Below are 26774 nucleotides of genomic sequence, written 5' to 3' on the forward strand. Positions count from 1 at the left end.
TTGAGAGATTAGAAGCTATGAGTTTATCTAATGTAATAATATAATTATGTAGAGCCACTTACAGTTTTAGGTCTTTCTAAGGAGAGTATGTCAGGTGTCAAGGTCTATCTCTTTCAATTTCTTTCTCTCTTAAATCATCTTAGTCCAGTTCCCATCCCCCTAGTGAGGATCTACACATTTCCTTCCTTTCATTTCTTCTTAGATGTTGCAAACTTTATTATCTCAGGCTTGACCAGACTTCGGAGACTGCAGAGGAGAGATGAGGTCTAGTCCAGGAGCAATGAATGGGTGTGCACCAAATCTGGTTCAGTTTTGCCCAAATGAGCACAGTGACTAGATTTCTTCACCAGATCCCTAAGAAGTATGTACACCCAGATTAGTATTCATTTTATTCAATGACAACACATTGTCTCTTAAATATGATCCCGCCCCTCCCCCCAGAACTATTTCGTTAAGAAGCATTTGACTCCTTCCTGAATCTGGCTTACAAGCATCATGGCACTATCTTAGTCAGAAAGGATTAAGTACTCCAACTCCAAATCTCTCTCCTAATAAAATTGTGTGTGGGAGGGAGGGGTACCGTGGGTAGGTCTCGGTTCCTGCTACAGAAGACCCTCGATAAATGTTTGTTGAATTAAATATAATTGACTTTCCGTTATGTATTGGGAAATCATGGATGATCTTCAAATGGCGACTAAATTTCCACTCTGGAAATTTTTAATTCCTCCAAATAAATAGATTTAATTCCTCCAAATAAATAAACTTACATATTTCAAAATAGAACCTTCATAGTTTCTAATATATATAATCTTGGATGGAAGAAACGCGTAATTGGTACTCAAATTGAAATCATTATTCTTCTTAATGCAACATCATTACAGCACCTATTTCAGAGCCCTGCGCATCAATCGATGCAGACAGTATATTGCTGTCTGAAACGATACCAATTTTGTAGTTTTTATAAGGCAGTGAAGAGAGCGTCAGCCCTTACAAAGGAAAAACTGGGTGCGATTCCTCTCAGATGCGGCCCGCAAGCCCCGCCCTATACACCTGAGCGGCTCCGCTTACGTGGTGACCTAGGTGAGACTCAGTGAACCACATTTCCCAGCGGGCCCTGCAGGTCTCCCGCGCCTGCGCATCGGCAGGGTAGGCAGGCTGGCTGAACTCCCGCGCTAACCAGACGCCTGGTCTCGCCTCGCCTTGTCTCTGACCCCGGCATGGAGGGGGTCCCGGTGGTGACGACGGGTAACGCGGGCGCTGCGAAGGCGGAGGGAGCCGCAGCCATGCCGCCTCCGCCTCCCGTCTCCCCGCCTGCCCTCACCCCGGCGCCCGCAGCGGGTGAGGAGGGTCCGTTGCCTTTGCCCGAGGCGGGGGCTCCCGGCTGCTCGGGCTCCCGGCCCCCTGAGCTGGAGCCGGAGCGCAGCCTGGGCCGCTTGAGGGGACGCTTCGAGGACGAGGACGAGGAGTTGGAAGAGGATGAGGAGCTGGAGGAGGAAGAAGAGGAGGAGGAGGAAGAGATGAGCCACTTCTCGCTGAGGCTGGAGGGGGGCCGGCCGGAATCCGAGGACGAGGAAGAGGTATGTGTACCCTGCCCCACCCCGCGGGGCCTCCCCCGCCTCAGGCCCCGCGGAGCCCCCGGCTCGCCGCTGCAGTCCGTGGCACTGGCGTCGACCTCCACCCCTCCCCACCATGTTCGCTTAGGCATGTGGCGAGGACCGGCCTTCTGTCCCGCCCCGATTCCTTGCCGACGCATTTCGTGAGGCTGCTGCAGATCACTGAGGCTCCCCGGGTCTGACTCACTTGTTCTGTAAATAATTATTGAAGCAACTGTGCGCCAAGCGAGTAGGCGCCAAGGGTACCGTGCTCCTGCCTTCCAGGAGCTTACAGTCGGAGGGGGAAAACTGTCCGTTTCTACACGGTGCTGAGAGCATGGTAAACCCTTTCCCACCTAGTCAGTCTCTAATTGGGAAGTTTGGTTTTGTTTTGTTTTTTAATGTGGTAGCGCATACTTCATCAAGTTAGGTAAAACACCTGGCCAGTAAGAATTACTGTATTAAACTTAAACACCAATATCTGGAAAGTTTGCCCATTTTGTAAGTAATTCATAAAGTAAAATGCCCCTCATTTGGCAATATACAGTATATCCAAAACAATGAGATATTTTTGAAACATTGGTTTTTTTCCCCATGTTATTGTAACTTTCAGCAGTGTTTTGAAGGGTTGAGGTACTGGAACATGTTTTTATGTTGCAAAGTAAATTACATATTTTTGTAAAATTTGGGGATTATGGCTTAAAAATTTGATAAGGCAAGCACTTGTATTTTATAATTATTTCCATTGCATTTGCAGCGCCTGATTAATCTCTCTGAGTTGACCCCATACATCTTGTGTTCCATTTGCAAAGGTTACTTAATAGATGCAACTACCATTACAGAATGTCTTCATACATGTAAGCATATAGTTCACATTTCCAAATAATATATTCAATTTTTGAAATGTCTCGAATGCCTCCTAATTTAAGCATTCTCTTTTTCAACAGTTTGTAAAAGCTGCATTGTAAGACATTTTTACTATAGCAACAGATGTCCAAAATGCAACATAGTAGTACATCAGACACAGCCTCTTTACAACATAAGGTAAGAGGAATATATAAGTAAAATTTATATTTTAAGTATACTTTTTCTGAAAGCTTGAAGTTGTGTTTTGGGAACTAAAATCTTGACCTATCTCAAAATTAGAAGAACTACATATTCTTTAAAGAAATACTTATAGAGTACTTACTGTGTACCAGGCACTGTGATATCTGCTGGGGATTAAAGAAAAAAAAAAAAAAGAGGCACAGGTCTTTTTTCCTGAGGATTTTAATTTCATCACTCAAGTTAATGAGGCCAGTTTAAGCTTGTCATTTTCAGTATATTTAGAATTCAATTTTCTGAAAGTAATACCTGAAACAATTGGCCTCTTTAGAAAAGCTTATCTTTCATAGGTCATTGTGGCTTATTAATCAGATTTTCAGTTCATGTTCAGTTTCCTAAGGGAAGAAAAATACTAAAAGTGCATTGCTTTCATTTGTTCATTTATTTCATTTTTAATACCTTCATAGACGAGTGCTTTGCCGATGATACACAGAAGTTCAAAATAGAGTATCTGCTTTTAAGCGCACATTCTTATCAAGGGAATAAGGACAGCACATAAATAATTTAGCAGACCATTCAAGAGTCTCTGATTACTTATAATTATGATTACATATAATTATTTGAGGTTCTCTTAGGTGAACTATGAGTGCTACTACCTAAAAGTAATTCACCTCTGAGAAAGGAGATATCTACTCCCAAGGAAAAACAGTACTTACAAAGAGCGTTAGTCTTTCTGTACCCAAATGCATTTTTCTGAATTCTGAGGTATTCTCCATCCTTTCCTTTTATTAGGTTGGACCGACAATTACAAGACATAGTGTACAAATTAGTGATCAATCTAGAGGAAAGTAAGTTTATTTTATTACATAGTTATGAATCCCAGAATCTCTGCTGACTCTACAGTTACATTTTAAGTGTAATTTAGTCTATGTTTTATCATTTTTTAGGAGAAAAAAAGCAAATGCATGATTTCTATAAAGAAAGAGGTCTAGAAGTACCTAAACCTGGTAAGTTTGGGTGTATACCATAATGTGTTTATAGATTAAAGAATACTAACAATAAAATTTACTCCCTTTGAGGTTCTTTTTTGGTGGTAGCTGGTTATTTTATGATCAAAGAGAGAGAAAGGTTTTGAAGATAATGATGTAGTATAATCCAATTTAATTATTTATAAGAATTAAAAAGTACAGGCTTTGGAGCTAGATTGTCTCAGTTTGGTCCTAGCTCTACCACTTTACTAGCAGTATGAATTTGATAAATTCAATGTCTCAGTTTCCTCATCTATAAAGTAGGGATAATGATATCACTTCATAAAATTGTTGTAAGGATACATTGAGTAATACGAAGCACTTAAAACAGTGCCTGGAACATAGTAACTGCTCAAACATCAGTGTTTTTGTTGATGGTAGTGTCACAGTATGGAAGTTAGATAGATTTGGGTTTAAATCCTGGTTCTTCCACTTACTATGTGGGTGACTTTAGGCAAATTGCCTAATCTCACTAAACTGTAACCTCAGTTTCTTTGCAGTTAAGAAAAAAAAGTAGCAGTAGTACTTGTGCTATGGGATTATAACAAGGATTAAATGAGGTGGTGCATGTAAAGTGTTGAGCAATAGCCCTGAGCCCTGGCACATAGCGCTTGTTAAGGATTATCTGTGGTTGCTGTTATGATGAGCTCTCTCTGCGGCCCTGATAAACCAGCCACACTTGTCTGCCTTCCATTGCGGAGTGGTCCCTAGGCTTGCCTCCAATTTCACTGGCTGTGACAAATTAGCTGATGTTACTAAAGAAAAGGAGATTGAGTGCTTTCTGACCTTTTAAATAGTCTACATAGTTATGATATCTGTGTAATTATTTTTCAAAGACCTCAGTTTATGAAATTTTTGTTCTAACTCAACTTTTTTGTTTGGCTGTCAAATAGCTGTTCCACAGCCCGTCCCTTCAAGCAAAGGAAGATCTAAGAAAGTCTTAGAATCAGTGTTTCGGATTCCACCTGAACTTGATATGTCTTTATTACTAGAGTTCATTGGGTGAGTACCCTAAACCTCACTACCTCTTAACCTTAAAATAAAGAATGTTTAAAGTCCCAGCTGTTATGAAATCATTCTGAACTCAGGTAAAATCAAAATTTTCTGATATCCTTTTAAAAATTATTTATGAAATATTTAAGACTTAGAAAAAGATCTGAAGGTCAGTACAATAACCACTTATATCTTGATCATCTCACTTAAGAAATAAACCATGCTAATATGGCCGAAGCCTCTAGGCTACCTATTCCCGTTCACTCTTCCTTCCCTTAGAGTTTAATAACCACACTCCTAACTAAAAGTAATGATTGTCATTCCCTTGCATTTTTTATATGTTTACCACAAGTATATCTATTCCTAAGCCATAGTAGAATTGTTTTTGCCCTTTTAAGAACTTTACATGATCATACTGAGTTTTCCAACTTGTTTTTTTCACTTAACATTGTGTGAGTTACCCATGTTGAAATGTGTCACTATAGTTCATTCATTTCACTGTTGCCTGGTAGTCCCTTAAAATAAACAGACCATAATTTATCTTTTTCTGTACTGTTGAACATTTAAGTTTTTCCTTTTTTTTTTTTTGCTGTGACAAGCAATGTTGCTTTAATATTTTTTTGTACATATATCCTTGTATATATGTGAGATAGTTCTCTAACAGTGAATGTAAATTTGCTGAGTCTTAGGATATGTTTGTCTTCAACTTGAGCTGGTTTTGCCAAGTTGTTTTCTAAAGTAGTTGGACATCTGTCCAATTCATATAAATTGCCTCTTTCAAGCACTGTAGCATATGGTATACTCCATTATACTGCAACATTGTGACACAGGCTATCATGGTCACAAAGTTGGCACTTATCAAACTGTAGTTTTCAAAATACTTAAATAGTTCACGGAATAAAATAAATTCTTTTCTTGGAAAATCTAGATTTTTCCATTTTATGTCACTGATGGATGACTGTTTTACTTCTCAGCCACTTCCTCTTTATAACTCTAGGTTGCCTGTATCATTTATTTAATACCTAGCTTGTGCTATGTTGCTTGTGCTATGTTGTATTTATCTAATTTATGTATTCATCCTGTGTTCTCAAATGAAATCCAGGACTTCTTAGAGGTGTGAAATCTTTCTTCTGCCTCCTCAAAGCCCACATGGTAGTGGCTGATGATAATGAAATAAGTATCTCTTTGGAAGAATGAGAAGAAACCATGTAATACCAAACTTTAAGCCAGCAATTTCAGTTATTAAAGAATGTGTTCCAACCTAAATGTCCAAAAGGGAACTAGTTAAATGATATATAGCATATGAATATGTCCTAATATAATAACATATGATAACATGGAAAAATCTGCAAAATGTCTTAAGTGAAAAAAGCAAGATGCGGAAGAGAATATATAGCATGTGCCCATTTATGTTTTTGTAAAAAGAGGGTGGTGGGAAATATGTGCATGTACATGTTTTTTACATGCACTGAACATTCCTGAAAGGACAAACAGGAAAATGTTAATGGCAGTTGCCTCTGGAAAAGGACACTGAAGTCTGAGTCAGGGATGGGAAAAGTTTTACTTTCGTTGTATTAGAATTTTTACCATGTAACTTGATATGTAATACGACTAGTTAATTAACAGTTGAAAATTGAAAGGATTTATGTTTCTAAAAAATTATTTTGGGGGAATGTAACCTTTCCCCTAATGCACAGTAGGAACTGACAATCAGTATTTTTGTACCTTTTTTTGAAAAGTAGCAGGGATGCACTTTTGAAAAATGGCAGTAATGCAAAGATGGCAAACATGTGATGGGTGTGCCGCCATTCTCTCTTTCTGTGCCCACAGCAGAAACCAATAAATAATTAGTCGTGGCAAGTTTTCCCAATGAGGGAGACTTGCCCACAGTCATTACCACTTGCCAAAGTTGTACATTATAACACCTTCCCTGCTGTAGAAAAAAGAGCCCTCATTTGGAATAAGGAGATCTAGATGTACGTCCTAGTTCCTCAGTCATCTAGCTTTGTAAAATTACATTGCTTTTTGTTTATTCATAAGATATTTATTAAGGTCCTGCCGTGGACCAGCACAGCATTCTACTAGCTGCTGGGAATACAGTTTGAATAAGGCCTCCATGACCCTTGCCCTCATGAAACTTTTAGTTTTAATGTCTTAGAGCTTCAGCTTCCTTGTCTGTAAAACGAGAATTGAACCTTGATGATTATGATGGGCTGTCCCCCTCATGTTATAGTCCTTCATCTGGTTTTAAGTGGTTAAGAGGAAGAAAGTTTGCAGTGTGGCAGGGAGTCCTTCTGCAAGACAGTTTCCAGTGGCAGAGTCCATTTGAAGTCCCCAGTCCCCAGAATTAAATCCCCACATTTTCACTGCATGGAGAAGCTTTTGTGTTTCTACAAAAGTCAGGCCACTGAGGGTAACCCAAAGGAAGCTCTTTCAGGAAAGGGAACAAGTGGTTTGCAGATTTTTCCATATTACCATATACTTGAAGTGGAGGAGCCAAACAACTGAGGTAGGTCAGCTGGTGGACTGATTTTTTTTTTAACCGCTGGAATGTGAAATTAGATTTCCCCCCTAAACTGGATATGCATGTTTTGTGATCTTAAGATAGTCTTGTACTTCTCCTCTTTGTTCTTAATGTCTATGTTTAAAATAGACGATTGTAAAAAGAAACAACCTCAGCCAGACTGTATAGTGTATATAGAAAGAGCATAGGCTTTGAAGAGTCTAACTCAAAGTATGTAACCCTTGGGATGTAGCTTAACTTCTTTGATCATCAGTTTCTGTATATCTAAAATGGGGATTATAAGAGCAATTCACAGGATTGTTGTAAGAATCAACATGGTATTTCTAACATGTCTAAACTATTATCACTATATGAATAGTAAAATAATATAGGATCATTCAAAAATAAAGGTTAAAGTAGTTCATAGTGCTGTAGTATATACAATATCTGCCTAGGAAAGAAAATGGACTCACATGAGGTAAGTGTGATATGGCAAAAATTTAATGCGATCTTAAACTCGATGGATGGTGTTTAGTAAACAGGGAGGTGGAATCCGCCTGTGTGCTGTGTTAGTCTGACTGGAATATTATGTTCAGCTCTGGGCACTACATTTTAAGAGAGATGTTGGTAAACTGAAGTGTAACTAGAATAGTAAAAGGTTTGAAAACCGTGTCATGTGGTAGCAGAGGAACAAAAACATTTAGTCTGAAAAAGAGAAAGTAATTATAAGCCCCTCAAATTAATTTCAAATCTTTAGTGTTATCACATAAAAGAAAGATTGAATCTATTTCATAAGAGTACCAAAACGTTAAACTAGGACCAGTAGTTATAAGTTACAGGGAGAAACATATTTGATTCAGTGCAAGCGAGCAGTTTCTAACAAAGGTGCCCACAAATAGAATCGACTGATTTGTCAGTTAAGAAGCTCTCTGTCTGTTAAGGTATTCAAGCAGAAGCCACGTGCCCATACATCATGAATTCTATAGAGATGATTCTTGTAATGGATAGGATACTTTATTTTATAACTCTTAAGATTATGTTATAATCTTAGTAGATTTATTTATATATAATATGTATATGTAAATTATATTTTACATTTGTATTTATATAAATACATTTATAATGGAACAAAAATTTAAATATATTTCTCTGTCATATTTGTATTATAAGAATACTCTGTAGATGATGCCTCTTCTTCACAACGTGATAGGGAAGAAAGAACATAGGCTTTGAGGTTAGGTGCACCTGAGTTTGAATCCCAGCTTTGTCACTTACAAGGTCTGTGACCTTAAGCAAGTTAATTAACCTCTCTGAGCTTAATCTGTAGAATGGGGTTACTAATGCCTGATTTGCAGGGCTATTGTGAGGACTAAATGAAAACATGCATAATATATGAAGACCTAATATAAGGCCTGGTATATAGTCGATGGTCAACAAAGGTTAGTGCCCCTTGTCTCCTCATGATATAAAAGTAATTGATTTAATCAAGAAATCTCTTCAATTCTAGGTGAAAGACAAACTGAGTAAATCATGCCAGTTGATTATGCTACAAGTAAAACAACAGGAAGTATAGCCACCTTCTTGTAGGAAATCTTACGAAGGTTACTATAGAGAAAAACACATTAATTGTGATACAATAAAAAGCAAAAAGAAGGTTTACTTTAAACTGGAAAACACTAGAATGCTACCAGAATGTTACATGTGGGGAAATCTAAATATTAAGAATATGCCTTTAACTCTGGAAGTATATACAAAGTAGTATAAAATACTGGATAACACTGTCTTTGGCTTACCACTAGGTGGCAGAAATGACAACTACTTTTGTTTATTTCCTAAATAAAGGGTTAGGTGACCATGTTTTAAAATTAAATTGATGTTCCTCAAATATATTCATGTTATTTTTCTGTGTTATATGATTAAATATATAGTTTAAAATATTTTATTGATTAATTTTGCTTTCATTTTTCAGTGCTAATGAAGGCACAGGACATTTTAAGGTATTTTACTTTTATTTTTCATTTATTTTACAAAATGACCCTGTAGCATACAAATTTAAGAGTCATATGGAGATTTTCTTCAACTATAATAAGTGTTTTATAAATAAAAGTCGTTGAAATATGAAGTACATTCAATAATGTTCTCATAATAGGTTAATGAGAAAAGAGTTACGTAGGGATTTGTTATTAATTCAGAACAATGGTCTAAGGAAAATAAGTAACTTTCAAAGTCTAAAGCTAAATGCCATGTTAATTTGGTGACAAAAAAAATGTTTCAAAGCATGTTTTGCATAGTTGGCATTTAGAGTTAAGTATGAACTTAAAATTTTATTTACATGTAACATTTTTGGCTCAAGTTAACCTGCCCTAACTTGTTACTTCAATCATTTACTGAACTTGTTGAGCTATGAATGAACTCCTTTGTAACATACTTAAGTTCAGAGTTGTCTTAAAAGCTCCAATATCACAGGTGCCATTGTACACGTTGTAGCTTCTATAGCATTAGTCATTCAGAAAAGGTAACTATAAGACAAATCAGGCCTTATAGTTACTTGGGGATATATATATGTGTATATATATATGTATATATATATATGAATGGGTGACTTTGATCTGTTAAGATTTTCAGTGACTGTCAGTCTATACTAAAACTTGGGTAAGTTACATTTGATTGGGTATACTGTTTTGTATATATAGTGGTTTAGAGACCTGAATTAAAGCATAGGAACAGATGGGTATTTCTATGGATGAAGTATATCATAGATGTTTCCCAGAGATCAGCGTGATAGAGGAAATGCAATGTTAAATTTGGTGACTTTGAACCTCTTTTAAGTTATAAAATATCAAACGTAAGGTGATTAACTTTAGGAAGTTCTTTCAGAGTAGTGTGGTGGGCGGGGAAGTGGCATGTAAGTTTGTATATGGGACAAGTACAGTGTTATATGCTCCCAGAATTCTCTGAAACTGTCTGTCAAGAGACCTGGACAGTAGCCAGACAAGCCAACAGAGGATTAAAACCTCATGAAAAAAGAACTAGAAATTAAATTGAAATATTAGCCAATTGAATTCCACAAAAGCACATATGCACCTAGAATATTTATGTAGTTCTGATGCTCACACATCAAAAACATATGATGACAATGCCACCTATGAAGTGTTTTTGCCCCCCTAAAAAAATGTGAAGCTCATCACATGCCTAGATTTAATTACTAATTTACAGAAAATCCAGGACACAAAGAAATGTTAAATGACACTGTAGGAATAAGCCAAATCTAGATAGTGGGAAACGACAGGATAAACAATTCTGTTTCTTCAGCAAATAAAAGGGAAAGAAGTGAAGAGGGAACATATAGATAGAACATATTGACTAAAAGAAACTCAAGGGATATCATCTAATTGTAGTGCATGGAGTTTATTTGGATTTGAATGAAAAATAAACTAAAAAATTTATGAGATAATAGCCCCAAATTAGAAACAATCCAAATATCTCCATCAACTGATGAGTGGCTATATAAAATATGGTACATCTATACAATGGAATATTATTTGTCAATAAAAAGGAATGAAGTACTGATACATGCTACAACATAGATGAAACTTGAGCATATTATGTTCAGTGAAAGAAGCCAGGCACAAAAGACTACATATTACATGATTCCATTTATCTGAAACGTACAGAACAGAGAAATTCATAGAAATAGAATATAGATTAGTGGTTGCCAGAGGCTCAGGGGAGAGGGAAAATTGGGAATGACTAGTAATTGGTATAGGGTTTCTTTTTGGGTGATGAAAATGCTCTGAAATTAGATAGTAGTGATGGTTACACAACTCTGTAAATATACACTGAATTGTACACTTATAATGGTGAATTTAATGACATGAATTATATCTCAATAAAGCTGTTACATTTTTTAAAAATAAGTTAAGATCTAATAGAAACTTTGAATAGAGCAGTATTTGTAATACAGTGTATACATTTTCAGAATACAAAAATATATCTGGTGAAAATGATATATGCATAAATTAGAATTTTAGTTTGAATCCATCATTGGTTATTACACTTTTTTCATGAAACTTTTGTTTTATTTTTATTCTCTCTGTAATGTCAGCTCTAAAAATAATAAAATCATTTTCTGCTAGATAAGAAAATTGAGACAATTGGTTAAATTTGAACTTATACTAGAATATTTTTTGATATCAAGAAATTGTAAAGTATTAAATGGTGTTACGTTTTTAAAAGCGTTCTTTTAGAGATACATACTGAAGTATTTACAAATGAAATAATATTTCTGGGGTTTGCTTCAAAACAAATGTGGGATGTGGGGGCCAAGAAATAGTTGGGGTGGCTTGTATTTAAAACAAGCCTTGAGTAGATAAAGCTAGGTGATAGGTATATGGCAGTTTATTGTACTATTCTCACAGTTTTTGAGATCTTACTGATGATACAGATGTTAATTTGCAGGATTTATGTCTGTGAGAGGTGATGAATGTATTGTTTCAGAAGCAAATTGATCCTATTAATTTATTTTGTGACTGTTTTTACTTTGCTGAAACAGTCTTTTATACTTAGTTAACAAATTGGCAAGCTTATTGTTTTTTCTTTTAATTCTGTATTTATAATAGAGTTCTAGTTAACAGCCTTTGATATTATAGCTTAGTATTCTCTCCTTAAACAGCTGTGTTTATTATACCTTATCTTTGAGTTCAAATAAATATGTCTGACTAGGATGATTCCTGGTTGTTAAACTTTTCACCATGTAGATCTGTGGCATGAAAATCATAAACCCTATTTGCTACATTCAATTTAAAAATACTTCACAAAGCAGTGATATAGTCCAGAAAATTTTTCTCGGGAGTCATTTGTTAAAACTTAAACATTCTGAAAGGTAGACAGAATGAACCCCCATGTATTCATTACCCAGTTTTACCAATTAATTAATGGCCAATTTAATTTGTTTTATACCTCCATCCATTTACCTTTCTTCTAGTATTATTCTGAAATATATTTCCATCATTTTGCTACTTCATCTGTAAATGTTTCAGTATTCTTAAAAGATAAGTCTTTTTTTAATGACCGTGTATCATACCCCCAAAAAAGTTACAAAAATGTCAATATTATAAAAGATAAAAATAAAGTGGCAGAACTGTTCTAGATTAAAGGAGATTACAGAAACATGGCAATAAAATGCAATGTGTGATCCTTCATTAGAGCCTGGATTGAAATAAGGACAATTTATAAAGGACATTGTTAAGACAATTGAAGAAATTTAAATTTGGACCTACTTAGATAATTGCATTGTATTAACGTTAAATTTCCTGAATACTTCCATAGATTTCCTGATAAATATATTGTAGTTATATTGGAGAACCCCATTATTCTGAGAGGATAACTGCTCTCCTCTCTTAAACACATCTTAAAACTGATGTGTTTTAAGGGTTAAATATCTCAGTGTCTGCAAATAAACCTGAAGTGGTCTAAGAAAATATATATATACATGTATACACATACATTAGAAGAGAGAAAGCAAATACAGCAACATACTAACAATTCATAAAATAGGTGAAGATTACCTGGGTCTTCATTATGCTATTCCTACAACTTTGTAAATTCATCATTTTTCTAAAGGTTGAGGGTGGTGAATGAAAAAAATTAACAATTTATTATCATATATCAAGCCAGTATTCAAAATTTTAATTGTCTCAATTGTGGTGGGTGGTTTTTTCGGGGGTTTTTTTACCATTTTTTAGGCACGATCCAAGTAAAGTTTACACATTGTGATTGGTTGATAGGTCTTTAAATCTGTAAGTTTTCCTTTTTTTTCTCGCAATTCATTGTTGACAAAACTAAGTCATTTGTCCTATAGTTTCCCACAGGTTGGGTTTTGATGTTGCATCTCTGTGGTATAATTTAACATGTTCTTCTGTCCCCTGTCTTTCCCATACACTGGTACTTAAGTCTGAGTGCTGATCAACAGGTACGATTTGCAGGGACCAAGGATACTTCATAGGTAGTGTTGTTTTTGTCCATCTGAAGGCATATAATGTCTGGTGGTCATGTCTATTTGTAATGTTAGTAGCCATCGGTGCTCAATGTCTAAGTCCATTAATTTTAGGGTTTGAAAAATGTTGCTATCATTCCTTCTTTTATTAGTTGAAATACTTCTAAAGAGAGAAACTTCCCTTCATCTGTTTGGTTAACCAGTGTACCGTTCATATGGGAAAGGCAGGATAAATGCTTGGTTCTTTCCCTTTACTTACCAAGTTCAACAAAATGAGTTGGTTCGTTAACATTCTCCAGTCATAACCGACTTAGGTATTGCTTTTATTTTTACTTTAATATGAACTCGTGGATTTATTTTTTAAATTTTATTGGAGAATATTGGGGAACAGTGTGTTTCTCCAGGGCCCATCACCTCCAGATTGTTGTCCTTCAATATAGTTGTGGAGGAGCAGCTCCACAGCAAGCTCAGCTCCAAGTCCAGTCCCATTTTCAATCTTTAGTTGCAGGGGCACCGCCCACCGTCCCATGTGGGAATTGAACCAGCAACCTTGTTGTTGAGAGCTCACGCTCTAACTAACTGAGCCATCCGGCTGCCCCTCCGGAAGCGCAGCGGCAGCTCGTTGTTGTCAATCTAGTTGTGGTGGGTGCAGCTCACTGGACCGTGTGGGAATCTAACCGGCAACCCTGTTGTTCAGAACTTGCGCTCTAACCAACTGAGCCATCCAGCCGCCCCTGAACTCATGGATTTAAACATGTGGCTATTATCCTTATTGATGTTCAAATTGTCCTGTAATAGACATCCTAGTCTATGATAGCTTCCTTGCTATCTAATGTGACAGGATGTTTCATGCTCAACTTGTACATCTCTTGCCTTACACATGGAGGAAATCAGTCCTTTTCCAAGGCGTCCTAGTTCCTTTTGGAGCTATTTCAAAATCACAATCTGTTTGCTACGGGTTCACTTTGCTACTGGGTTGGTAACTGTTTCTAGGCCTTTTCAGTTGACAGAGGTAGGAATTTTTTCTCGGTAAAATATAATTATGAGTTGATACTATCTTTTTAAAAGACATTTTTAGTGGTATGCATTATCTAAAGCCAGAAAATACCTGAATGTCTTAAATCTCCCTAAAGATCTTAAACTAGCTTATTGTTTTAACTTATCAAATGACCTCTTGTGTTATAGATGGCAGGGAAGATTGCTGTGCTTAATTTCAAAGAAGTATAATCCTGTGAATTTTTTTTTCCTGTTTATTTGCAGATGGTAGGAGGTTATTAGGTGTAGCAGAAAAAATAATGAGTTAACGATTTAGGTGAGAACTTGTTTTGAAGCCTTAAAACAAAAAACATATTGTCTTACAAAATGCTGGATCTGATTTGTATGGGGAAGAAAATCCTGTTAACTTGTGAATATGGGGTATGAGGACTAAGGTTAACCACATGAGAAACCCTAGCTTTGAAAGCCAAGACCATTTTTTTTTCTTTTGAGTATTGGGAGACCTCATAATTCTGTTCTGGGTTATCTAAAAAGTACAGTAGTGATAACTTTAGCTAAGTTAGATTAATTTTAACAAACACTTGGGGTAAAGTGCTCACCAGGAATTTAGAAATGAGAGATATTGGACTGTCTTTTGCTGGTATTCCTGAAGCCTGCTCTGGAGATGGTAAGCCCAGGAAATTGACCTTCAGAAATGCCCTGACATCTGTCTAGATGATTCAGAAGAGCAGCTTCTCAGGGCACCTGATTGGATTCTTATGCTAATCAGACAGTGCCACCTACAAAGAGGTGTCTTCTTGGGGACTCAACCTGTGGCACTGCTATATTTCCTTTTTGAGACGGCCCTTAGCTATGTGAGATGATTTCTACATCTGCATTAAAAGAAAGGGAAACTGCCATTTTTGTCTGGATTATATCGGTATCCCATGGTAACAACTAGGCTCTCTATAAGAGTTAAATTCCTTCATATAAAGAGTAAAATTAGTGCTCGCTTCGGCAGCACATATACTAAAAAAATTGGAACGATACAGAGAAGATTAGCATGGCCCCTGCGCAAGGATGACACGCAAATTCGTGAAGCGTTCCATATTAAAAAAAAAAGAGAGAGAACAAAATTATCACAATACACCAGCAATAACTCTTAAGTTCTTACTATGTGCCAGGAATTGTTTAATTGTTTACATACGTTATACATTATATCACTTTCCTCATGGTAATTCTGTGAGGTAGGTGCTACATTATCTCTATTTTACAAATAGGGACATGGAGAAACAGAAAGGTTCAACAACTTGCCCTAAGACTTGCAGCGAAAAAGTGGCAGAACCAGGATTTAAACCAGGCAGGCTATCTCTGGAATACCTGTACTTAACACCTATGCTATCTACTACCCTATGGTAATAAAGGACAGAAAAGGTCTTGTTTTGTTTTGTTTTGGAATATAATTTTAGAGTATATATATATGTATGTATTTTAATATATATGTACACACACACATACAAACACACACATGGTCGGACAATTAAGTTCGCAAACTCATCTTAGAAAAAGTGCTACATACCTCATTGCTAAATATCACTAGGGTCACCTTTAGAGTACTCCCCTTGGGAAGCTATGCATGGACGCCAGTGCCTAATCCACCCTTCAAAGCAATTTTAGAACTCTTTTTCTGGTATGGCCATCAGAGCTGTCATTGTATTACCCTTGATGTCTTGAATGTCATCAAAATGTCTTCCTTTCCATATTTCTTAAGGGAAGGTCTAAAGAAACCAAACTACAGATAAGAAAGCTGAGTGCTATCATGGAATAAGTGTGTGCCTCAGCTTCCTAGATCCTCTTGGTAACCATTCTAGGCTCCCTCTCTGCTAGAGCTAGAAAAACACTGCTCAATTTTCCTGAAAGATATCCTTTTAGTTCTAATTACCTCAGCTTTTCATTTGCATTACACAGTATCCTCCTTAAAATTGCCTCAGAGAGTGCCTGAGTAAGCATTAGTGTCTACTTTAAAACCCTGTGGTCTCTCCACCTGCTACCTCAGACCATTGGCTCAGATTCCAGCCACATATGTCTAGACGTTAATCTTTTTATTTTTCACTTAAAGCCCTTTACTGTGGAAAATTTCAAACTCATTCAAAAGGAGACAATAGTAAAATGTACACCCATGTACATATCACTCAAATAATTATACACTCATGGCCAATCTCATTTCATCTGTGCCTTCACCTCTTCTCCTCCTCCCATATAATTTTGAAGCAAATCCCAGATTGTGTGTCAGTAAAAATTGAACTTATGTGTAAAAGATAAGGACTTTTTACAAACAATAATACTACTATAATTTTTAAAATTTACAGTAATACCCTAATCAAATATTCAGATCCTATTTAAATTTCATAGATTGTCTCATGAAAATTGTTTTATACATTTCTTTAAATCAGGATCCAAATAAGATCACACATTGTAATTGGTTCATATATCTCTTTATAGTCCTTACATCTTTTTTTAGTTTAGCACTTCCTCCTCTGTCATTTTTTTTTCCTTGCAGTTTTTTCTTAAAGAAACCAGGTTGTTTTAGACATTTAATCTTGGGTAATCTTTCTCTGTCAATAAATTTTATTCTGTTTTATGTTTGATGAGATATTAAAATAAACCAGTAAGCCTTTCTAATAAAAAATTTGTTAACATACTTTTCAGAGAGGGTAAGCTAAGCAGGAATTTTTTTTCTTCTTTGATAGGTAAATTAACTCAAATTTTATAGTAATTTTTCATAAGTCTGTTGAATGTCTTGGCTATAAAATTTGCTTTAAGGTTTATACATTTTTTGTATATTTCATCTGAAAATATTTATTTATTTATTTATTTAGCCATTGGAAAAGAAGTTTGTCCGAGTTTCAGGAGAAGCAACCATTGGGCATGTAGAAAAATTCCTCAGAAGAAAAATGGATCTTGATCCAACTTGTCAGGTAGCGTACATGTATGTAAAAGTTCAGGTGAAGTTGTGAGATTTCCTTAAGTATATTGAAGAAAGAATTAACTCTAAGATTTCATGCCGTAGCTTTTGTCTTATGATATTATAGATATTATAAATGCTAATTGCTATTGGTACACAGTGACTCCCACACCAACTTTAATCACATTTGACTTTCTGTTTCTCACTGCCACTGATGACCATCTACTGGTGTCAGAGAAAAGCTGAGGATATGAGAACTATTAAAGACCTTCTAGAGCCTAAGTTCCAGCTATTCCTTTTTTGTAGTAGAGCAAGAGATTCTCTGTCATCCATCCACTTCTCTTCAGAGGATATCCTTGCATTTATAAATTGCTCAAGTATAACAAGCTAGCACAAGACACCTAGAAAAGTCAAATATCTATCTAATGTAGACCCTATTTTTTTAAGGATTGAAAAAGATCTCCCATTCTAGCTATATAATAGTTTTTCGTTGTAAGATGAAAACCTCAATCCTCATGTAGTTTTGAACACAAAGTCTAAATCTACTCTTAGGTTTAGTAATGTGGGCCAGTGAAAAGGCACATTTATATATTAGGTTGGTGCAAAAGTAATTGTGGTTTAAAAGGTTAAAAATAATTGCAAAAACTGCAGTTACTTTTGCACCAGCATAACAGTTCTGGTTTTTCATTAGTCATATTTAAAAGAGTTTTTTTTTTTAAATTTCAGCCAGTTATATTTTATTTAGGCTAATATTGCATTATTGGGTACATATAAATTAATGGCAGGGTTCAGGCAGATACTGGAAGTTAAGCTGGAATTAACAAGAAATGTGGGTATTTGAGAGGTGATGGTGCATTCATTGCATTAAATTGGGGCTTTATTCCAAGACATCCAGAGCAAATACTGCACTATCATTAGAGTCAAACATCTATCCATCTGAGCCAAAACATGACAATTTATTGAATGTATGACCTAGCATAGGTTATTTAAACTCTCTTAATCTAAGTATGGTCATATAAATCATGGGGAAAGTCATAATACATATTTTGCATAAAAGAGATTTTTGTTATTCCTCGTGTGAAATTTCAGAGCAATTTTTTCTTTTTTTTTTATATTTGGTGTGGTGTGTTTTTTTTTTTTTTTTTTTTAACTTTTATTTATTTAAGTCTGTTTTTCTAGGACCCATCAGCTCCAAGTCAAGTAGTTTTTTTCAATCTAGTTGTGGAGGGTGCAGCTCACAGTGACCCATGTGGGGATCGAACTGGCAACCTTGTTGTTAAGAACACCACGCTCTAACCAACTGAGCTAACCGGCTGCCCTTACTGAATAATTTTTATCTAAAATAGCTATCTGCTGTTGATTAAGTTAATATTTTAAAGCTGGCTGAAATTTTGCTAGTGCTTTTAGTACCAACATCTGCCAGTAGTAGATATATATTAAATATACATTAAATCCAATGAAATGTGACCTCTACTGAGTTTGACATGCTGGCTGTATCTCATGGCAACTGAAAACTATGAATGACTTATCTATCACCTTGTAGCCATAGCATAGTTGAGGTTATTCTTAGTCTTTTGGTTAAAAATAGATAGCTGTTTAGAGACTTCTGGACAAAGAATTGTGAATAATCCCATAATAGTCTCCTAGTTCTAAAAGCAGAAGTCACAAGACTTGCACCTGATTATATAGAATAACTAAGGTAGCACCCAAGAGAGTTTTCTCTAGGATATAGATTAATTACATCCTCTGTGTCTAGATATTGATCAGAGCACAATTACCATTTATAAGTTTCACATTTTGTGTTTTAAGAAATTTAGAGCTTTGGTTACCAAAGCTCTAAATTGGTATTGTTGTGTAAAAATGTGGGTTTGTTTTTTCCTCAGATCATAGAATTCAAGGCTTTTAGCATTTTGGAAATAAAATGATTAAAAAACTTAATTAACCTTTAATTTTCCTTGTCAGCTCTTGCTTCTCTGCGTAAATATTTCTTTCCTATTCAGGTACTATGTAGCTGGTAACGTTCATAAATTATTATCTCACCAAAATGTTAAAATAATGGAACAGAGAATTGTCAAATATGCAGACCTACTAATTTGTGTCTAAAATTGTTAAACCTTCTAAATCCAAGAGAGAATCAAGAGAGTTATTTCTCATATGAACAAAACATTGAGCTAGTTAACCATTAATCAAAATAAAATTCTTGGTGAACACTGTCACTTGAGCCTGCTATGCTAACCTTCTTTAAACCAGTTAGTCCCAGGTAGGAAATGTGTGCTCTGTTTACAGATATATGACCTTCGTATATGGTTATTTACTAGCAGGAATGGATGATTACTAGGAGACTGTTAACTAATGATAAGTTACTTGTGGCAGATCAAAATTTAAAAGGAAGAAAGTTCTAAAAGATAAAAAATATAGATCATGTGTGCTTAAAAGAGATGTAAGTTAATTCAAAATAAGAAATCAATAATTACTGGATAAATTTCTTTTCACAGAGACCCCAGTGCCTCTGGATTACACTGGTTGATTCTGAACTCATTGATGTCTTATTGTATTTTGTTTTATTGTTACTCTTGTGTGTTCTTTTGCACATTGTTTGATCTTCAGACCTTATTTTGCTTTTATGAGATGATATTTAGAAAATATATAACATTGATCACTTAAAGTTCTTTATATAAAAGATGGGAAGTTAGATTTTGTTGTTAATCCTATCATAATTCCATCTTAAAAGATAGGTTCTTTTTTATTTATTTATTTATTTAGTATATGACCATAAACCTACTATTAAACTGTTTCCAAATCTTTTTAAAGAAACTCTAATATATCATATGGTGTATCCCTACCATTCTATTCGTACTAAATGGAGCATCTATGTACTTGGCTTAGGAGTACAAAGGTGAGACAGAAAATTCACTCTGTCAGGGGACTCAGAGTTCTGTGGGAAAGATATACAAGTAAACAATTGAATGACAATAGGAGATGAGTGCAGCAGGAGCACAGAGTGAACGATTTAACTCTGAAGGGGTGAAACAATGGATTTGAATAATGGATAGGAATTTGCTAGACAGACAAAGAAAAAAAGAACATTCTATGAAACATAAGAGTATATATGAACAAAGAGGAATGAACCAGTGTGGTGAAAAAAAAAATCCTATCTTGGAAGCTGTAGTGTGAGCTGGCTTTGAAAAAGATAAGGGTTTTTCCTCCCTTCCTAAGACTACCTTCACATTCTGATTTCTGCTCTGAGAGTCAGAAATATTATTGTTATTCTTCCTCTCTAAGACTTGATACTTCAGAAGGTAGAAAGATTGTTCAGAAAAGAGTTAACAAACACCTGAGGCTTCTCTCTTTGGAAGGGTCTGCTTACAAGGTTCATCCTTGCCTGGCATCTAGGAACTTGGCTTGTTCCCTACATTAATATGAAAAGTTCCCAGCTGATAAGTTGTTTCACTGTGCCGAGACTGTACAAACAATGGATCTATGATGAACACCTACTTTCCTTCTGGGAATCTGGAATTTGGTAGTTGCTAGGCAGAGAATGACAACATGATCAGCCCTCAATAAAAACCCTAAACTCTAAACCTTAAATTAGCTTTCCTGGGCAGAAACATTGCACAATTGGCTACATTTCCACTACTAGAGAAAGGATTCAGGGTGTTATCTCTTCCTGGACTGGGAGTGGAGAGCATAGGGAACCTGCGCATGGATTTCTCCAGACACCACCTACCTTTTTTTCCCCTACTGATCTGGCTGTGTGTCCTTGCTCTGTTGCTATAATAAATCATAGCTGTGATCATGCTGAGTTCTGTGAGTCCTTCTAGCAAATTACCAGATATGTATGTCATGTTTGTTGGACCCTCGGAGATGTAAATCTGTTTGAATGAAGTACTTTATGAAATACACTCAAGTAACTTTACAAATCAGCATGTGAAATGGAAAGCAATTTAAATATTTATCGGGAATGGATATGTAAGTTATGATATGTTCACACACTGGAACATTATACAGCTATTAGAGAGAGAGTTAATTATGTATTCCAAAAGAATCCATGGCTTATTAAGGTTTTGTTTTTTTAAATAAAAAATTTGTAGAATAATAATATGTGGCATAATCCCATTTTTATAAAAACAGAAAACCCTCATGCACACATAGTATCTAGGACCATACACATCAAGCTGTTAGTAACTGGCCAACCTCTGGAGGTTAAGATTAAGTTAAAAAGAAAAATATATAGGGGTGGGGAAAAGAAAAATGTAGTAGACAACCATAAATGTATACCATGAGGTGGAGCCCACTGAGAGTGATGGTTTCTTAATACTTAATAAAAACATCATGAGTTTCCAAATTCTTTAATTTTTTTATGGATCTAAGTTCTGTCTGCAAGATCTGTTATTGCTTTCAGGTCCTTTTGCAAACAAGTATTGCTCTGCCAGTTTTAGAACTGGTAAGTATAAAACCCAAAATTGTTACTGGTTGGAGATTATACATTATGAAATAGCATAGGGGTTGACAAACTACCCTTGGAGCAAAAGATGCATTGGAGCTGATTGTCCGGCTAGGTCTTATTTTCGGGGAAAACACGGCATGACTCATGGGCCAAATCTAGCCTGCCATCTGTTTTTATAAATAAAGTTTTATTGGAACCCAGACATACTATGGCTTCTTTTCATGCTACAATTGCAGAATTGAGTAGATGTGACCTATGGTAGAATAGAGAATTGAGTAGGGAACCTATGGCTCACAAAGCATAAAATATTTATTATCTAGCCCTTTACAGAAAAAGTTTACTGACTCTTGAGATGCACTTATGCTTTGGAGAAAGATAGACCTGGGGACAGACCTGGGTTCAGATCTGGACTTTGCTGCTTACTAGCTTTGTGACCTTAGGAAAATTGAATGTCTTCACCTGTTAGTATTCCTATCTGTACAATGGGAATTATAATAATACCTAGGTCACAGGAATGGGAACACTAATGAGGTAACATACACGTATGTCAATATACTAGTATACCATATGGTGTACACAGTGGCTGCTCAATTAAGTGCAGCTGCTTTTACTATTCTTCCCCAACCTTGCTAAAGTTTTTAAAACGTGAGGTTAACATGTTGGCAGTGTGTAGAATTTTTAGAGTAAACAGAATTTGAAGGTCAGAAATCTGGTTCGGAGCTGATTTCAATGGTTTAAGCCTAGGGGATACAGTTAAAGGAATGATATGAACTTAAGATATATTATAAACTAAGAAGCACAGAGCTTGGTCATCGATTGCTGAGAAGAAAGTAAAAGGAGAAATAGGAGTCAGAGATGATATTCTGGTTTAAAGGACAAGGAGAAATTTCATGCCGTAAGCTAAATAGAGACAATAAACAGAGACATTAGGAGATGGAGACAATTAAGTGGTATATATTAATAGACGTTGAGCACCTAATCCCATTTTTAGGCAATGGGAAAGGAGCACTCAGTGAAAGAGATTAGAGATTTGCTTTTCTATTTTAGCAAGTAGGTATACTGGAATCTTCCTATGTCACAATATGTAACTGTATAACAATGTCATTCTTTCTTTATAAAAGTAGATTTATCTTAGAGCTTTGACATTACTAAAGGGCTGAAAAGACCTTGTTAAGATTGTTCCATCCATAAAACAGTTCGCTTGGTGTGTACTTTATGTCAGGGTTAGACTTTCCATTGTTAGAAAATGAGTTGTTTCTTGTAAGAGAATTATTCAAATAACTAAAGATTGCCTTTTTAAGCATTATATACCCTTTTAATCATTTTATCCTGGAACTTTTTAAAAATGTACTTTCCTGCACCTTCTTATGAATATATCAAATGTGATTTAACTTGTTCTCAGAGATTCAAGGAAATCATTTTGAATATCCACTGTACTATGCTGTTGTCTTGCTATGTCCGCTAATGCTCTTTTCATTTTGCTTTATTTGCTTTTATAAAATGTTCCTAAAATCTTTCTTGAGAGTATTTCATCAGTCTAAAATAAAATAGTGAAGTGTAGTCTGGAAATAGTTATGTTGATTGTCTTAATTTTTTCATGTTGTTGGTTTTTTTTTCTTGTTTGTTTTCCCTCATGTGGTTTTTGAAGAAGTAAAGCATCTGATACTTTTATTTGCCTGTAGGTAGATATCATCTGTGGTGATCACCTGTTGGAGCGGTATCAAACTCTAAGGGAAATTCGACGTGCAATAGGTGATGCAGCAATGCAGGTAGGTCTTAGATGTTAAGAAATATTCTACACTTTTCTTAAAATTACCTGGATTATAAATAAAGCTAATATTTGTTGAATGCTTACTGTGTGTTAGGCATTCTTCTAAATAGTTTATATGGATAAGCTGTTTTATTCCTCATAATTCTATAACAGATATTTTATCCCCCATGTTATTTTTTATCATTTTTTTAAAGATAAAAGTTAATATGTAATATACATTATTTTCAGGTATCAACAACATAGTTATTCAATTATCCCCCGTTTTAAAGATAAAGAAACTGGGGTAAAGAAAGGACATGTAACTTGCCTACAGTGAGTTAGTCGGTAAGCCATAGCTCAGACCTCAGGCAGTTTGATTTTCGAGGCCTTGCTCTTTTTTCTCTGTCCAGTACTGCAGTAGCTTTGAAGACCACTCATCAAATATGTCTGCAAGGACATTTCTTTAAGAAAAATTTGTAGATATTCATTTGACTTTAGAGATTCACATACCATTTCTTGCTCAATAGGTAAGAAATCATGGTAATTATTTTGGTGTTTTAATTAGCCTGTAATATGAGTGGGAATATAATGTGAAATCTCCTAGTCAGGATAAATGAAAAGCAAGTACATTTTTAAAAAAGTTCCATGATAAAAAAGATTCACATATTCTACTGTGTGACTGAACCTAGAATAAATTGTTTTAAGAGCTATATGGCTCTGAGAAGCTTTTAAACTATTAATAAATATTTTAAAGTATTGAAGATTTCATGAGCAGATCTCAGCTTAAACAAATATTTGTTTGTTAGACATGTAATTCTTTGTTTTCATCTAATTGCGTATACTCAGTGAACAACTACTTAAAATAGGGTACAGAATATTGTAAGAATTATTTTCTTACTGTAGATTATGCAATTCCTTGGAAGAAGCAGAATGAATATACACAGACATGTGCATACATACACATATATTTTTTCATGGCATACGATAAAATACATGAGTTTTAACAAAGACATATACCTCTTTAACTCAAAGCCCTTCTTGAGATTTGGAACTACTCTCATCCTCAGAGATGAGAATGGGCATTTGAATTTGTGAACCTTTTTCTAGAATTCTGGTGAGTTTTCACTAGAGTTGCCCGGAACAGAAGCCAGATTGCAATGAGTTGAGTAGTGAATGAGAAATGAGGAAGTGGAGCCATGAAAAAGCTTAGCAAAGAAGAAAAAGACTAATAGCTAGAGCAGGATTGGAAATGCAAGGCATGTGTGACATCACTCCCTTCGGTTGCTCAAAGTAGGCCATTTGCTTATGGCACACTTCCCCAATGAGTCTTCCTTTTTAGCTAGATTTCTAGTTCATAATGGATTAGAAATAGCCCTTTAAAAAGGTAGATTGCTTGCTGGATGCAGCCTTGGTGAGAGCACAAAGAATGAAGACCTGCTATCAAGAGAGGAGATAGAAACCCAAAACAGCAGATAAAAAGACTCAGAAACACAGTATCTGGTGTCACTTAGTATAGGGTTAAGTTGCCCAACAACCCTGACTGAAGACATCACTGCGTTACTATTCATAATGATGACTCTGGATATCAAAGAAAGGTGAAATTGTATTGACCAATCTTCAAGGAGGAAGGAAAATATAGAGGGTGCCAAAAAAATGTTACAGTTAAGAAAGGAAAACTGTACTAAAATTATAATGCTCACTATATACCAATAACAAAAGATGAATACAAATCACGTTTGACTTCTGCAATTATAAGAGGTGCTCAAAGTGGTCACCATCAACGTCTAGACACTTGATTACGGCGAGCTACTGCTTGAGCAACATTGACCAAAGTGTCCACTTATATACATTTTTTTGGCACCCCTGGTATATGATATACTAAATGGGTAAGAGTTCCAAAGTTTTCTCACTTACAATAGTTGTGAGCTGCATTTATGTAGAAATAAATGTTTCATTTCTTAGCAGATCTTTGATGCTTTATGATAATTGAGTCTCTTTTTAAGGAAGCCCAGTGCGTGGGTGGTCTGTTCAGTAGTCTGTGCAGAGAGGAAAGTTGTATCTCTTTTCGGAGAACTGCTTAGCCATAAACAACCCAGGGTAACTATAGATACCTCGTAGTTTCAGAACTGTCTCCTGAGAGTCAAAAAAGGGCACATTGTCAGGAAGTGTTTGGTGATGAGGTGAGTGAAGAAGCAAGTTTATTTTTCTTGAATCCTTTATTCTCTTTAAATCAAAGAAGTTCACATTAGTGTTGGGTTATGAAAAACAAACCATCTTTGGCTTGATTGTTTACATAACTAGTTTTCAGATAATGGCAAACACTTTCTTTTTTTTTTCCTTTTCAGGATGGTCTGCTGGTCCTTCATTATGGTCTTGTGGTTTCTCCTTTGAAAATTACTTGAAGATTCTAGGATTATTAGGAGAGAAACAAAATAAGGAGGCTTCTGCGGAATTGCATCTCACCAAAGATTTTCACAAAATGTAATTGCTACCACTTTGTGCTGTTTGGGACATAGCTTACCTATTTTCAGCAACCAAGTGTCGTAACATTTATAAATACAACTTGGAATGATGAAATTCATCTGTTTTACTAGAGACTGTATATAAAAAGCATCCATAGCTCAGGGGAAATTTTTCAAAGCATTGAATTTTTAAATTCCTTGGGATTTCAAATTGACATTGATTTTGCTTCTTAATCTTTGATGAAAGTTGGTTACTGTTCTTTGTTGAGCCATATTCCTTTCAAGTTGGTGGTTTGGATTCTGCTCTCTGGAATGGTATCAGTGGTCAATTATCCTTTTGGGAGAGATGGACAGTTTTGAACTGAAAATTAAAAGACAGTCTTTGTTAAACCACAGACTGTACCTCAGACAAAGACCAAAACTATCGGCCACTTTTGTGTGTTGCCGTCGTATTTTGAACTGGTAGCATTTTTTTTTTTTTTTTTTTTACTAGCAACACTACTAAAGAGATGTTATTCACTTCTAAAAGGGATAAATTATCATTATTCTGTGTGAAGAGACTATCTCCTGCAGGGTTTATGGCCCATACCATAAGCCTTCAATGTAATAAAGACTTCTTTAACATATCTTATAATAAGGGGTGCCTCTTTGCAACAATATTTTTATTCCTCAAATGTTAATTTTAGTAACATTTTATTTGAGTATATAGTGTGACTGTCAATAACTTTGTAATGACACTGCTTCTGAAAGTAATAAAAAAATTGAGACGTTTACAGCATAAATACTTATTCATTGTTTCCTCAATAAGTCAGTTTAGTGTTCATTTTCCCATTATTTTGTCACTGGGATAAAGAATATGGATGTTTGAGACCTCACTTACTTGCATACAGAGATTTCAGTTTCAAACATTATTTTGCCTAAGATTAGCATTGTGATAGCTTTCTAAAAGAAATATTTTGTATACCCTATTTTACTGCAAAATTTCCAAATCTGCATAGAAACAATTACAGTTGGGTAAGG

General features: G+C 35.4%; 1 protein-coding gene and 1 non-coding gene across 2 annotated transcripts; both read left to right on the forward strand.

The window, feature by feature from the left end:
- The first annotated feature begins 1160 nt into the window (after positions 1 to 1160).
- On the forward strand, positions 1161 to 26774 carry PCGF6 (polycomb group ring finger 6). The gene is made up of 10 exons (XM_033129686.1): positions 1161 to 1577; positions 2350 to 2449; positions 2540 to 2636; positions 3429 to 3484; positions 3584 to 3643; positions 4558 to 4666; positions 9130 to 9157; positions 17010 to 17108; positions 23225 to 23311; positions 25638 to 26774. Exons 1-10 carry the CDS (start codon positions 1218 to 1220, stop codon positions 25692 to 25694), a joined length of 1053 nt encoding a protein of 350 aa, XP_032985577.1. The 5' UTR covers positions 1161 to 1217; the 3' UTR covers positions 25695 to 26774.
- LOC117036496 (U6 spliceosomal RNA) lies at positions 15136 to 15245 on the forward strand. The gene has a single exon (XR_004425391.1). It is a non-coding gene; the product is annotated as a U6 spliceosomal RNA (small nuclear RNA).

Source organism: Rhinolophus ferrumequinum, chromosome 16, assembly GCF_004115265.2.
Source record: "Rhinolophus ferrumequinum isolate MPI-CBG mRhiFer1 chromosome 16, mRhiFer1_v1.p, whole genome shotgun sequence".
Classification (NCBI taxonomy): domain Eukaryota; kingdom Metazoa; phylum Chordata; class Mammalia; order Chiroptera; family Rhinolophidae; genus Rhinolophus; species Rhinolophus ferrumequinum.

What these genes read in the sequence shown, in the direction of transcription:
- PCGF6 (XM_033129686.1), top strand. Translation starts at nt 1,218, where the DNA reads ATGGAGGGGGTCCCGGTGGTGACGACGGGTAACGCGGGCGCTGCGAAG. An exon ending in CAGCCTCTTTACAACATAAG is followed by an intron (nt 2,637 to 3,428) that starts GTAAGAGGAATA and finishes TCCTTTTATTAG; the next exon opens with GTTGGACCGACAATTACAAG. An exon ending in AAGGCACAGGACATTTTAAG is followed by an intron (nt 9,158 to 17,009) that starts GTATTTTACTTT and finishes TTATTTATTTAG; the next exon opens with CCATTGGAAAAGAAGTTTGT.